This window comes from Oryctolagus cuniculus, chromosome 10 (genome assembly GCF_964237555.1).
Source record: "Oryctolagus cuniculus chromosome 10, mOryCun1.1, whole genome shotgun sequence".
In the NCBI taxonomy this organism is placed as follows: Eukaryota; Metazoa; Chordata; class Mammalia; order Lagomorpha; family Leporidae; genus Oryctolagus; species Oryctolagus cuniculus.
In genome coordinates, this window is record NC_091441.1 from 44,351,554 (window position 1) to 44,367,256 (window position 15,703).

A 15,703-nucleotide genomic window follows, 5' to 3' on the forward strand; every position below is an offset into this window, starting at 1 on the left:
CCCCCCATGAATTAGGCAGGAAGGATTTGCCTTGTATCATAAACTTGAGATAACTGAACTTCACATAGGTTGAGCAATGGTTGCAAGGTCATAAAACATGAAAACAGATTCTGAGTACTACCTCATTTAGGGTCTGAAATGCTGTCTTTGTGCTCATGTAATGAATATATATAACTTATGCCAACACCTAGTGGGATAAATGGTTTTAATAATGGCCCCCTATTAAATTATCAAAGGGAATTTATTAATTGCTTCAAAAGCCTTAGTGTAATTGTGTTAGAATGATAATGCATTCCAGAAAAGACTAATGATTTTGTTTTCCCTTCTTTTATGATAGCCATGATTTTGTATCTTTTTGTGGTTCAGTAATCATTTTCAGTTTTATTATATTTTAATAGTTAAGAAATTAGTCAGATAGCTAAAAATATCATAAAACTGATTACCTATAGCCACAGCAGTATATCCCCGTTAGACACTTGCCAAAAGAAACTCTGCCCACAAGAGGATCAGTCAGAAGTTAGGGGAGTCCTCAAGCAGCCTAAGATAAAAAGGATTATGGTTGTACATGGCAGTAGCACTGTAGGGTATAGGGATAAAAAAAATAGTTAAGAAATTAGATATTTAACATAAACACCAAGAAAAAATAAGTTTTAACATGATTATTACTAACAATTTTTATTTGGAAATGAAAATATTTAGAATGATATAATGAAAATTTAATTTTTTTAAAAGATTTATTCACCTTACATGAAAGTCATAGCTACACAGAGAGAGAGGGAGAAGCAGAGAGAGAGAATCTTCCATCCACTGGTTCAGTCCCCAAATGGCTGCAAAGGCCGGAGCTGCGCTGATCCGGAGCCAGGAGCCAGGAGCTTCTTCCAGGTCTCCCACGGGGGCACAGGGGCCCAAGGACTTGGGCCATCTTCCACTGCTTTCCCAGGCCACAGCAGAGAGCTGGATCAGAAGTGGAGCAGCCGTGTCTCAAACCGAAGCCCATATGGGATGCTGGCACTGCAGGTGGCAGCCTTACCCGCTACGCCACAGCGTATCAATTTTTTCTACTAAAGTTGAATGCATTTTGATTTTCTCATGTAATGCAAATAGAATATTGTGATTTTAGATATCATGATATGTTTTTCTGAAAATGCTGTATTTTGGCCGGTGCTGCGGCTCACTAGGCTAATCCTCCGCCTGCAGCACTGGCACACCGGGTTCTAGTCCAAGTCAGGGCTCCGGATTCTGTCCCGGTTGCCCCTCTTCCAGTCCAGTTCTCTGCTGTGGCTAGAGAGGGCAGTGGAGGATGACGCAAGTCCTTGGGCCCTGCACCCACATGGGAGACCAGGAGAAGCACCTGGTTCCTGGCTTTGGATCAGTGCGGTGTGCCAGCCATAGCACGCTGGCTGCAGTGGCCATTGGAGGGTGAACCAATGGTAAAGGAAGACCTTTCTCTCTGTCTCTCTCTCTCTCACTGTCCACTCTGCCAGTCAAAAAAAAAAAAGAAAGAAAGAAAAGAAAAGAAAAGAAAGAAAATGCTGTATTTTAAAAGTAGTCACTTACGGGAAGGCAGTAGAGGATGGCCCAAGTGCTTGGGTGCCTGCACCTGCATGGGAGACCAGGAGGAAGCACTTGGCTCCTGGTTTTGGATCGGCAAAGCGCGCCAGCCGTAGCAGCCATTTTGGGGGGTGAACCAATAGAGAGAAGACCTTTCTCTGTCTCTCTCACTGTCTAACTATGTCTGTCAAAAACAAAAACAAAAACAAAAACAAACAAAAACAAAACATAACAAAACAAAGTAGTTACTTAGATACTTTTGGTCTAAGCCAGTATAGTAGTATTGTAAATGTGCACAACTGAATATCTGATTGTCTTTTAGACACTTAATGATATACTTGAGAGGAAAGCAAATGTTAGAAGAAAGGTGGAAAAAACAAAGAAAAATTTGAAGAGAAAGGGAAGAAGAACTCTTGAAGCACTGACAGAAACTGATGTGAGAAATTTGTTTTCAAAAATCATTTTGAATGTATAATTTTTATGAATATGAAAACTAAGCAAGCTTAATTTGATATGATGCCTCTTGTTTCTAATTGGTTGTACTGTTTCTGACTATGCACATCGTACACTCTGATGTATGTAGTCTTTATATCTTCATTTAGTTTTTTCTTCTTGAATTTTTATTTGTTTATTTTCATTTTATTTGAAAGAAAGAGAAAGAAAATGGGAGATGGAACTCCCATCTGCTGGTTCACTACCCAGATGCCTCCAGTAGCTGGGGATGGACCAGATGGAAGCTAGCAGCCTGGAACCCAATCTGTGTTTCTCATCTGGGTAACTGAGACCCAAGTACTTGAGCCAGTATCTGTTGCCTCCCAAGGTGTGTGTTAACAGAAGCTGGAATTAGAAGTAGAGCCAGACCTTGAACCAGGCACTCTGGTATGGGAAGAGGGCATCTCAAATGGTGTCTTTAAAAAAGGAGGGGGATGGAACACAGAAGGTCTAGGGAAGGAAAGGAAGAAAACATGGAATTGCTATGGTCTGAGTTTTTGTGTTCCTCCATAATTTCTATATGGAAACATCATTTCCAATGCAAGATTTTTCCTAAGTGAGACCTCCGTGAGGCCCTCAAGTATGGCACTAGTGCCCCAGTGAAAGAGACCCCATGGCCCCTGCTTGCTCCTTCCATGTTGTGAGCACAGCCAGAAGGCACCATCTCTGAACCTGGGAGTGTGCTCTCTGTTGGTGCCTTGTGCTTAGACTTACTCCTAAAGTTGTACTTAGGAAATTTGTACTCATTAAAAAAAAATGGTTTCTTTTGGGGGGGTGGGGTGGGGAGGAAACAAGTTTCTGTTTATAAGTTACTCATTCAAAGGTATTTTCTTATAGCAGCTTGAGTGATCTAAAATAGGAAGAAAGGAAATGAGGAAGGGAGGGAAGGTGGAAGGAGTGAAAGAAGAAAAAGAAGTTGAAATTGAATTTAATATAGTAGTAGCATGATTATCCTTTTGCTTAGTGGATGGAATTATGTCTACTCTTTTAACTCCAAATCACCAGCCTGACATTTTGAAAATACAAAATATCACATTTAACATAAATGTGCTTGTAAACAAGCAAGAATTTTGTTTTCAGATGTAGTACTTCAAATCATTCATGTAACAGTTATTTCAACATAATATTATATTATATAATAGCTATATATGTTAATATTAAAAATACAACAATTTAATTTGAAAAATGTTCATAACTAATTACATTTTAAACCAACTCCTGTCAGATTTTGTTCTCAGAAATTATCTTCACTTAGCAAATGAAATAAGTTTATTTTTTCCATTTGTCTTACTACTGGCCTTGTAGGCAAAGCCTTTAGTTTGTCAGTTAAAATAAAGCACTGACTATGTGATGAAATTATACTCTATTTTGCTAGGGAGAATAATCTCGCTGTGTGTGTGCGTGTGTGTGTCTGTGTGTGTGTAGATGGTGTGAAGCTTCAGGTTTCTAAATTATAAGATGTGTATTCCAGCCACAGCTCACATGCGTGAAATCTCAATAAAATTGTGGTTCTAAGCCAAACTTTTCAAAAAATATTTCTTCTTTTATTTCTTTTCCATAAAGAACACTGTGATTTGAGTGGTATATTTCACTCCCCGCTAAGCACCACTTCCCACAGGTATCTTTTTCCTTTTTCCTTTTTTTTTTTTTTTTTTTTTGAGTTCTCATGTATTATATGCACGGAAGGCATGAAGTGCCTCCCTTCAATATCCTCAGGTCATTTTTGCTATTTGGCTCAGGCTCTTCTATCTCTTACCCTTTTTTTTTTTTCCAGCTGTGTAGCAAATGCACTTTCCGAAACACCAGTCCAACAAAGACAAAATTCACTTCTTCCAAAGAAGATGGCGCTGGAACCAAACTGGCAGAGTCAGCATCCTTTTTAGCCAACAGAAGGCTGAGAGCATTCCAGCTTCAATGCTTTTACTTTATTGTACCTAAACTTAGTACCTACTGTATGTGAGGCAGTATGTTCCCTCTATCTCCAGGGAGAGAAGTGTCTTGGAGGAAGATGACTCAGAGTATATAGGGTTGTGTATAAGGAGTAGATTTCATGCCTTCAGAAACAGTTAACTTGACTTAGTACCAGGGTTGCCACAGACCGTCTTTGGTGCAGATTCCATAATGAGAATCAGTTCTGTGCCAGTCTGGTACCCAAGGTTTAGGAAATTATGCTGAAGGACAAACAAAGGCTTAAGTATGAGCACATTAAAGGATCTTTTGTGGTAGCACTTTAAAGAAATAATGCATGCTGGGATCCAGGAATTAGTAGCCATAAATGGATGACATGATTTATTCCAGTGGTGAAAAATGACTGGGCCAGTTCAGAGCAGAAAAGAAAATCATTTTCCCATCATGGGCATTATATTTAGTCAATGCTATCAGTGGAAGTCTGCCTGGTCAGTCACCTCTTATCATCTTTACCACTATAAATGTCATTTATTGATGCTAATTTCAATGTACTGATAAGAATCAACATGTGGCTCAGATTAATTAATTGACTTTCCACAGCAGCCCATGAAGTACCTACTATCCCATTTATAGAATCTTAAATCCAAGGTTTAAAGAGGTTAATTAATTTATGGAGCAGCAATAGATTCCTTCTATCCAATTTAAAAATTCACATATACCTTTTCCTGCTACATATATCTCATGTGAATTCCTGCAGTATAGTGACAAAGGTCATTTGACAGTTATAGAGTAAACAGCCAAGGCTTTGATGTCAGATATATCTAGTCCCCAACCTGTTTTCACCACTTCCTGGTTGCATCATTTTGGGCTAGCTATTTAACCTCTCTGAATTACAGATTTTCAATTATAAAATGGATATAACTTTCATTTCAGTGTTATTATGAGTCATAAAACATAATTCAAATACAGAACTTTTACAGTAATGATTACGTTGAAGCATCTACGACTGCTCTCCTATCCCGGTTAGGAGATTGGGATCTGTGGTGCATTAGATAGTACCGTGTTTCTGCAGATGAGATTCATCTACAGACTAAAGTCATTGTTCATATCTAACATCTAAGGTTACCCCTCAAGTTGGTTTGTAGGCAGCATAAACAAATAGCTGTTTCTTAAAGGGCTTCAGAGAATTTTTTTTTTTTTGCATCCTAGAAATACCTCTCCCATGAAAATACTCCCATCTAACATTGACATTGTTAGAATATTATTGGGTATGATTATATAGAGGGGAGTTCACATTATCCCCATCTTTCTATGTTCTGAATGTATTTTAAAGGTGGTTCCCATAGGTTTTGCTGATGGATAGCATATGGGTCATGAGAGACAGATGTCATCACATCATTTCTAAAATCTTTGTGCTATAATGAACCACAAAAGAAATATAGTAATTTACCTGGGAAGATAATAACACCCTAATAAATATTTGTTACATGTTTCCTGTGTCTCAGGCATTGTTCTAAATACTCAGACGTAGTAATTCATTTCATCTTCCTGATAAACTTGTGAAGAAGGTGCTATTATCTTCATCCTGCAGTGGAGAGATCTGATGTCTTATTTGTTAAGTAATTTGTATGTGTTCAGACAACTCATTAGTGGTGAAGCTGGGATTCTGACCCAGACAGTCTAGTACTAAAAATTAATGTTCTTAACACTCTATTGTACTGGAAAAGTCATCCATGTTACTTTTACTGTCTGGAATGAAGTAAAACAATAAATCAATGACAAAAAATGCTGCAAAATTATATGTATACTCCTGAAAATATTTTTAAAATCACATTTTGTGGACCAGGGTTGTGGCACAAGAGCTTAAGCTGTAACCTGTGATGCCAGCATCCTGTATCAGTGCTGGATCAAGTCCCATTTGCTCCACTATTGATCTAGCTCCCTGCTGATAGTGCACCTGGGAAGGCAACAGAAGATGCCCAAGTGCTTGGCTCCTGCTATCCATGTGAGGAACCCTGATAAACTTTCAGGCTCAAGGCTTTGGCCTGGCCTAGCCCCAGACATTGTGATCACTTGATAAATGGACCAGCAGGTGAAAGATCTTTTTCTGTCTCTCCCCCTCTGTGATTCTGTTTTTCAAATAAATAATTCTTTTAAAAGAAAGAATAATCACATTACCTTCTTTAATTTGCTTCTGCTTAAGAATTAAAATACAAATATTCACTTAAAATGACCAATAATAATAAATTATAAAACAGAACTTATTAAATAGGCAAAGATAATACCTTAATATTATATATAGTAGTGGATTAAATATTGTTATTTTGTATATCAATTTGTTTTTAATTTTATTACATAAAGAGAACAGAGTTCATGTATTTCATAGATACAACTCTAATATAATGATACTTTCCAATCTACCTCCCTATCTCCTTCCTGCTTCCTTCCCTTTTTTCTTTTGAAGGTTTATTTATTTATTTGAAAGTCACAGTTATACACAGAAAGAGAGAGAGAAGGAAAGGCAGAGAGAGAGAGAGGTCTTCCATCTGCTGGTTCCTACTTAAATGGCTGCAATGGCTGGAGCTGTGGCAATTCGAAGCCAGGAGCCAGGAGCGTCCTCCAGGTCTTCCAATGTGGGACCAGGGACCCAAGAACTTGGACCATCTTCTACTGCTTTCCCACGCCACAGCAGAGAGTTGGATCGGAAGTGAATCAGCCAGAACTCGAACTGGTGCCCATATGGGATACCAGCACTGCAGGCAGCGGCTTTATCTGCTACGCCACAGAACTGACCCCCTTTCTTTTCTTTTAATTTTTGTAATAACATACTTTCAATTTACTTTACAATCACAAGCTTAATGCTCAACTACATATAGTGTTCCAAAATAATAATCAGAGAAACCACTGTTCTGCAGGAATGTAGGCAAGGGCTATAAATGATAATCAAATCACAAGATGTCATTTTCACTTATATATTTGGTTTTAGTTTTTTTATACTCTATATATTAGCTACCACAAATCAAAGAAAACACATAAAATTTGTCTTTTGGGGTCTGGCTTATTTCACCAGACATAATGATCTCCAGTTGCATCTATTTTGTTGCAAAAGACAGGATTTCATTCTTTTTTTGACTGAATAGTATTTTCCAGTCATAAGATGATGGACTTGTGGGTTGATTCCATAGCTACAATGGCCACAATGGCAGGGTAGTTTTATAGGAGAGGATTATGAAGGAGGAAGCTTGCTGAAACGAAGGAATAGAGAAAAACTGATGGAGGAGATGATGTCTAAGAAGGAGAACCACCAAGGGACTAAATGGAGCTTCAGAGCTTGCCTTGCCATGAGGTTACAGAAAATAGAGATAATATACATGAAAAGCCTAGAATAATTGGCACTGCAAATGTTAAATGAAGTGTTTTCATTAACAGTAGTTGTGTTGCTGTTACATTTTTTTTAAAAAAAGTTAATTAGTTTTTAAGAGATTCAGAGGTACAATTCTGAGAACATAATTATATTCTCTTACTCTGTCACTTCCTCCCTCCTGCTCATCACTTGCCACCTTCTTTTCTTCTCCCTTTTTCTCATATTTTTCAGTTTTTGAGAAAATGTATTTTAAATTTATATTACTGTAAAAAAGGCTTAGTACTTCACTAAATAAGTTTAACTAGTATAAAGAAAAAAGACACTGGTTTAGTGGGAATTCAGACAACAGTTATAAACAATAACTGAATGGAAAAATGACCATTTCATCCTTGTACAGTAAACTTTAAAGTAATCACAGATCTTTAAAACTACAGAAGTATAACATTCTTAACCATTGGTTTGAGAAAGGTATAAAGAAAAGTTTACAAAACTATATTTGCAGCAACATTGATACACACAGACATTTCTCTTTTTTTAAATTTTAGGTCCCACATATTAGGGAGAAGATGCAGTGTTTGTCTTTTTGGGATCCAGCTTTTTCACTAAATTTGATGTCCTTTTGTTGTGTCTGATTTGCTGCAAATGGTAGAATGTCATTCTTTTTTATAGCTGAATAATATTCCATTGTATGTGTATATCTGTATCAATACATACTACATTTTCTTTATTCATTCATTAAATGATGGACATCTTGGTTCATTCCAAATTTTTACCATTGTGAATAGTGCTGCTATAAACATGGTGGTGTAGGTATTTCCTGTTAAAATACAGCCTTGGAAGAAGCAGGTGATGGTGCAAGTAATTGAGTCCCTGCAGTCCATGTCAGAAACCAACCCAGAGTCCTGGGCTATTGGTTTAGGCCTGGCACCAGTAGATGGAAAGGTGTCTCTCTCTCTCTCTCTCTCTCTTTCTCTTGCTCACTCTCCCTCTCTCCCCTCTCCCACCCCCTCTTTCAAACCAATAAAAAATATTGAAAAAGAAAACACTCCCATTTCCAATAACTACAAGGCATGAAAAAGGGAAAGAAATTAAGAAATAAAGGGAAAGAAAGAAGGAAGAAAAGAAGGAAGGAAGAAAGAAAAGTAAAGAAAGAAAATGAGAAAGGGGAAAAGAGAACCAAAAAAAGGCTTATGAATAGTTCCTGTGGTATCCAAGTGTCTTCTGTCATTTGAGATATGCAGATTTGTACTCTTCAGTGATCCATGGCATCTATAAGTTTTTCTTTCTCCAGACCCAGCCCACTATGGGGACATCTCTAAGATTTTAGGTGTCACGGAAAGGGACAGGCTGCCCACTGTACAAAGCCTCACTGATGGTGCCCTTACAATCTAAAGTGCCCACATACAAATTTTGCTTTCCAACGCTGTCTTCAGAACGTTTCCTTCCTCTTTCATCCTTTGATTATAGAGTCCTCAGATGTCACCATCAGCATGGCTGAACTGGCTGTATGTCCTAAGTGATTGACATTGATGCTTCTCATATCTTCTCAGTTCCCCCTGAAAATATTAAAGACTAAAAAATGAATGATGGAATCTGACCTGAAATAGACAACATGCTGTAGCCAGAGTTGTCTGTACCTTGATTCCTATGTACTTTAATCGATACTAATTCCTCTCCACTATCTTTCTTTTGGTTGACTTTGTTTTCCTCAGGGATGATAGAACATTCCAGTAGTCCCATCAAAGAGTCCTCATTAGCAATCTTTCCTCTGCTCTAGTATAAGAAAGAAATACCCACTCGTTTATTAGCAGAAAAGTCCCAGAATTTCCAGAAAAACAAGGAAGTGTTTTAAAACACCACTTTATAACAACACTTTATAAAGTTTTAATACAGTACCTGATATTCAGCATCTTAGCCAAACAGCAACTTTTTGTAGAGAATATTAACCATTCTTGAAAGCTCTGTGTAGAGAAAGGTAGGAAATATATGGGGGGGGGGGGGATGGGGAATAGAGAAAAATCCAAGCAAAGAAAGAAGCAGAGAGCTGTAGACTCAGAAGAATAGCAGCAATTAGAAATAATGCCACATGCAGGAAGCAGTGTTTAAAATCAGCCAGTCAGGAATTTAGTCAAAATGAACACCAACAGTCATAAAGGGGACTTGCAAAAACAAATATGAAATCAAATCTTCTGCATAGGCCTACCTTAGAAAATTGCACTGGTGGTAAATATCAGCTTCTTTTCCTGAAGGATTAGACCAATGTATATGCTTGGCCATCTGCCAGCGTACATGATACTTGCTTGAAAACCAGTGAGCACATGGTTGCCTCTTGATGCAACATGCATGTGAGGTGTGGATGTGCTGGTGGGTGTTGTGCTGTGGGGGACAGGAGGAAAGTCTGTGTAGGGGGAGAGAGAGAGCAAAAGAGGGGGTAGTTTTAATCCATTTTTAAAGAATATTCATCAGATTTATCAGTGGAGAACATAAACATAAATTAATATCTATATTGATTGTTTATTCAGCAAAAATAATTGTGTCGCCAAATTGCAAGGGTACAAAAATGCAGTATTAAAAATTAAACATGCTTTTTTTCAGAATAAATGTTCAACAATTTTTAAAGAATTGGAGGAAACTAAAAGTAAAACCATTATTTATCATGCAAAGATAGATGAACTGATTCAGGAATTAGAAAGAAAAGAAGAGGAAAGGAAATGTTTTGAACAGATGCTAGACAATTTAAAGTAAGTGTTTAGATTTCCTCAAAATTGTATATTTAATATATTTTTAATAAAAAAAGAATGTCAAGTTTCCTATCTCATTATGTTTATTCTTTAAGTGGATTGGTTTCCATCATTTAATATGCTTTTGATGTTCAATAATTTTAGTTTATAAATGCATAACCATAAATTACTTTCGTTCTTCATTGCTACCTTGAATTTATGGATATTGGGATAACTAGTGATGTTTCTCCTTTTCTAAGTTTTATTCTTCAATGATATTAATAGTATTCTCTATTAATTTCAGTATTTCTAAGCCATATTTAATAATTTGTGAATTTTCGCCACTGTTTTTAAAGGTTTTGAATAGTTTTGAAGGGAGAGGTTAGGAATAGATATTCTGCAAAAGCCCATGTAATTATTCATATTCATCCTCATCAGGAACCTTACGTAGTCACTTGGTAAGTCAGGGTACACCTGACAAAGGTTGGCTTGCAGAATGAACATGCTCTAAAATCCACAGGGTATCCTTAGACTCTAGAATGGCGCACTCTTTTTTTTTTCTTAAATATCTATTTATTTACTTGAAAGGCAGAGTTACAGAGAAGCAGAGGCAGAGAGAAGAGAGAAGAGAGAAGAGAGAAAAGAGAAGAGAGAGAGAGTGAGAGCGAGAGCGAGGTCTTCCATCAGTGGTTCACTCCCCAGATGGCCGCAATGGCAGGAGCTGTGCCTGTCTGAAGCCAGGAGCCATGAGCTGCTTCCAGGTCTCCCATATGGGTGCAGGGGCCCAAGGATTTGATCCATCTTCTGCTGCATTCCCAGGCCATAGCAGAGAGCTAGATCAAAAGTAGAGCATCCCAGACTTAAACCAGCACTCTTGTGGGATGCCAATGCTGCAGGTAGTGGCTTTACCTGCTACACCACAGCACCAGCCCCCAGTGTACTCAAATCATCCTGTTATTTTCTGTGTTGTGACAAATTGAGGATTGTACTTGGAGGGCAGTAAGAGTAATATGCACTGATCACACTTAAGGATGATAGTTTCCTTTAAATACTAAGGAACTTCAAAGTGTATAAAGTAGAATTAAAACATAAGCTTATTTTGGTGCAAAAAGTTTTTGAACACTATTCACAGATTTTTCATAATATGCATTTTTCATGAACATAGTGAAAACCCTTCATTTAAATGGACTTCAATTTTTTTGCACCAAAATAATCTTTTAATTTCATTTCCATAACATTTGAAGTCCCCTTGTATAATATCATTTCTAAATGAGTTCAGAGGAAACAGAGACTTAGGAAAATTAAACGATTATTGTAATAACACACAGCTAATTAGCTAGTGCCGGCGTAGGTCCATCATCCCCCAAAGTGTGTATTCTGAACTGTGCATACTGACTCCTTAAACTACAATTGCAAAGGAAGATTACAATAGATAAGTGGTATTATGAATAACCTACTTGCATTTTCAATATTTACTAATTCTGTATTTTGAACCTGTGCTGGGCCTAGATCTGGCCTTGAGAGGCACAAAGAAATGGCATATGGGAAAATTTATCTTCAATTGGTTGAACATCTTTTTTAGAGAGATAAAACTTGTATATGTAGGACAATTAAAATATGAAGTCTAAACCATGGCAATTAAATCTACTCTTGGATCTCATTTAATTTTTATAATTGCTTCTTAACTAGGAAGCGTCAGGATTCAATCCTGACCCATAAGACCTCAGAATTTGCTCTTTTTGTCACTGTGAGAAGGAAACACAATTTTTATGCATATAAATATACACATAAATATATATGTGTGTTTATATAATTCATAACATTTTATATTGAACATGATCCAATCTCAAAACATTAGTTTCTAGAACAAAGTATAGAAAGTCAAGATGTGGCAATGTTTGTTGGGAGCGACTCTGAACATTCTATGTTTTTGGACACATTAGATCCTTCCTATGTGAATTTCCTTGGTTTCCTATGCTCCATGATGTCAATATTATTGGATACTTGGATAAGACATCTCTTAAGAACTTGGGTTGTTGCTGGTATGGATATTGGAGTTGGGGGAAAAACAAAACAGGGCGAGTCAAAGGAAAGAGGAAAAGGCCCTTATTTCTTGTAGAAGGAGAGACTCATGTCTATAATATATCAACAAGGGGTCCCGTTTTCATATCTGCAGATAATAGGCATGAAGAGAGAAAAACTGTGAGCACTTGATGCTGAGCTGCTAAATCAAACAGAGAGAGAGATTGGATTTGAATTCTGGCTCTGTCATGCACTAAATATTTGAGCAGTGAATTCACACTGTATGTGTAGGTTCCTCAACTGTAAATAGCTTTAACTATCATTTCATGGGGTTGTTTTTGTTCTATTAAATGTGACTTTATTAAAAACACTTTAACATTTTAGCCCTTATTAAAAATTAGTTATGCTGCCTTTATTGCTAACTCTGCAAGTGATGTAATTTTCTCTATAGTAGAGATAAAAAGAAATGGAGTTAGCATAAGACTATCCTGTTTCTAGTTAGTCTCCCTCTGTATTCTGGTTGCTGCTTAACACTTGTAAAATTTCTTAAGCATCTTTATTGTTGTCAATGTTTTACCTACTTTTTTTAAAAAAAGATTTATTTATTTATTTGAAAGTCAGAGTTACACAGAGAGAGGAGAAGCAGAGAGAGAGAGAGAGAGAGAGAGAGAGAGAGAGGTCTTCCATCTGATGGTTCACTTCCCAATTGGCCGTGACAGCTGGAGGTGTGCCAATCCGAAGCCAGGAGCCAGGAACTTCTTCCAGATCTCCCATGTGGGTGCAGGGGCCCAAGGTACTTGGGCCATCTTCGACTGCTGTCCCAGGCCACAGCAGAGAGCTGGATTGGAAGTGGAGCAGCCTGGACTAGAACCGGCGCCCATATGGGATGCTGGTGCTTCAGGCCAGGGCATTAACCCACTGCACCACAGTGCCGGCCCCTACCTACTTTATGATACTTTTTCTACTAGTATCATTCCTTCCGTAATGACTGAGTTCACCTTAAATGTCACTTTATCTTTGTGTCAGAATGTAGTTAATTTTGTGTGAGAAAATGCACATACACTCACATTCACACAGCACCTTAAACAGGAAAGTGTATCCGCAGGCAGGGCAAGGTGCAAGGTTGGTTGACTCAGCAATTCCACACAACAGATTCATTTTTTTGTTCACCGCTGTAGCTATTGTAAGCAACTTTAGAAATATGCCTTGTATTCACATTTAGTAGACATGAGCTTTTCCTGTACATGGAATTCTGTGTTGTTTTTTATTTTATTGGGCTAGTTAATATAGGTGTTCACTGCTGGACGTGTGCTGATGGTCACAATGTAATCCGAAACGATCTCTAGAATTACATGACACCTGCAGGAAGGTTTCTCCTAGATTGCTAGGTTGCATGTGCAGCCAAGAGAATCCACTCCATGTCTCCATAGATGTCCTTTTCCTTGGAGGTGGGCCTTTGGAAGGGATTAGGTAATTTTCCAAGGTTCTTTGGCTCTAAGGCTCTGCAGATTAGATTTCTTTAAATGTCTCATAAACATATTTTAGCAAATATGAATTGGTTGTTGACACATGATTTCTTTTTTCATAGAGAAATATTTTTAACTGCACAATTTAAAAAGGAACATGCACAAGCTGTGTTTGATCATCTCATGCAAGAGAAAACACACTGTGAAGAGAGACTCTTTGAGGAAGAGCAGAGATTTAGAAAGCTCTTTGCCATGAGGCAAAATACTCTGGAACACATGAAAGTGAGTATTACTTTTGACTCTTTTAAAAATGAAGGTGTACAGAGTTTTTTTCAGTATTTTTAGAAATACTGCTTATTTTTGGGAAATACAAAGGGAAAAATTTCTGCAAAGCTTTTAATTTAATATACATGTGATATCATAATATATTTTATCAGCTATTCAAATCCTCATTTATGTATTAAAATACATGTATTTAATTTCAATTATTTTCTTTTTATATATTCAAAGATAATATTAGTAAATCTTTAAAAAGATAATTTGAGCACATATACACTGAATACACCCATATCTCGGTATGAATGAACATAGCATCTTGCTTTGATCTGTCTTATAAGAAAATTATCAATAAAACATGATAATTTTATTAATAGTATTGCTAAGTAATATTTTTCCATTTTAAATATGGCCGTTACATAGTAAACATTTTTTTTCCTCTTTAACATAAAAATATGAAAATAATTGGTGCCATCTAGTGGCGTAAACGATACTTCCTCTCAGAGGAGCTGGGATGGCTGAGACCAGACGCTGTGGAAGCTCAGACTTAAACGCACTTCTCAGACCGGAAGGTTTAAGTTATTTACTGACTGAAGCATCATCCCCCACCTCATATTTCATCACAGCGGTAGAATTAGTTGTTTGAATCCAACCACATTTTCCAATCGTACTGGTGCTGAGAACACAGTGGGATCTCAATAATCATTTATTGACTGGCATTTCAACACTTCGTGGAACAATAATAATTAGTGAAATGGCAACATCTGGTCAGCAGGAGTGAGATGAATGAAAAGTCCAATATAGCCAGGCTCTAAATGATAGAGATGTGTATTTCTTTCTATCAGAAAGCCTGTCCCTGCCCTCTTTTTTCCTAGTGTACCTACCCCTAGCCACTTGGAAGTATTATGACCTTGCTCACGGTCTGATCATGAATCTCTGTCTGAACTTGTTTTGCTCATTCATTTGCACGTTGTTGTCTGCCCTTCTCCTGCTATAACAATGCATGCTCCACCAGGGCCCGAAATTTTCCATCATACTCTTTTCTGTGTCTGAAAAGCTCAGAACTGTGTTTCCACAGAGGAGGCACTCAATACATATATGTTGAGTATTTGATGAGTAAGTAGATGAACGGATGCCTTCTATTTGACAATTTTGCTCTCCACACGCATTGTAGTAGCTCGAAGCAGGGGGATTTCCAAAACACTTTCCAAACGGCACCAACCAAATACTCCTTACAGTTCACTGAATGTTCACGCTGTGTGCAGCACTGGAAGCTCTCTTCCTTTCTCTTACTCTTTCTACTAGATAACACATGAGAAATTTGCCACAGAACAGCCCCTTTTAAAGAAAATGGTTAAATCACTATTCGTTTCCCTACCTGGAAGAATCTGTGGAATATCTCAGTAATATTGCTGTTTCTTGGGTGTCTCTTTATTATACGTTCGTTTTTGCAACCAGAAACAGGTAGTTTGAGCATGTTAGCTTTAAGAGGCAGATATACCTCATCATTGGTGATACTATTCACCTGTTATTATGTTGAGCTATTGAGTGTTAAACAGTGGTGGACAATGTCATTCCTCTAAGCAAGCTCCTTGTCCCTGCTTGGAAATTGGATAAGTTTGTAAATGTGTGTGTAATGTGTAATATAAATCATTCTTAGGAAGAAGAAAAAAATTACGAAGGCATCACTATAAATGTAGTGTTGGGGCTGGTGCTGTGTCATCCTGAGTAAGGCCGCCACCTGGGACACTGGCATCCCATATGGGCGCACGTACCCGGTACCCATCCCTACTTCTCCCTTCCTATCTGGCTTCCTGCTAATGGCCTAGGAAAAGTGGTAGAGGATGACCCAAGTGTTTGAGCATCTGCCACCCTGTGGGGGTCCTGGATGAGGCCTCCTTCTT

At 37.6% G+C, this 15,703-nt stretch overlaps 1 protein-coding gene across 9 annotated transcripts in view; it reads left to right on the forward strand.

Moving 5' to 3' along the window:
- Positions 1–15,703, forward strand: part of CCDC178 (coiled-coil domain containing 178) — a 604,881-nt gene that overhangs the window by 226,568 nt on the left and 362,610 nt on the right. For 8 of the 9 annotated variants that reach the window (XR_011379371.1, XR_011379370.1, XM_051851309.2 and 5 more), the window contains exons 17-19: positions 1,874–1,987; positions 9,911–10,056; positions 13,646–13,805. Coding sequence is in view for 6 of the 9 variants with exons in the window: in XM_051851309.2 (XP_051707269.2) it covers positions 1,874–1,987; positions 9,911–10,056; positions 13,646–13,805 (420 nt within the window). In the remaining 3 variants the exon portion in view is untranslated. Of the gene's footprint in view, positions 1–1,873; positions 1,988–3,817; positions 3,910–9,910; positions 10,057–13,645; positions 13,806–15,703 lie in introns of those variants that run through there. The other variant, XR_011379372.1, reaches the window with a different exon arrangement.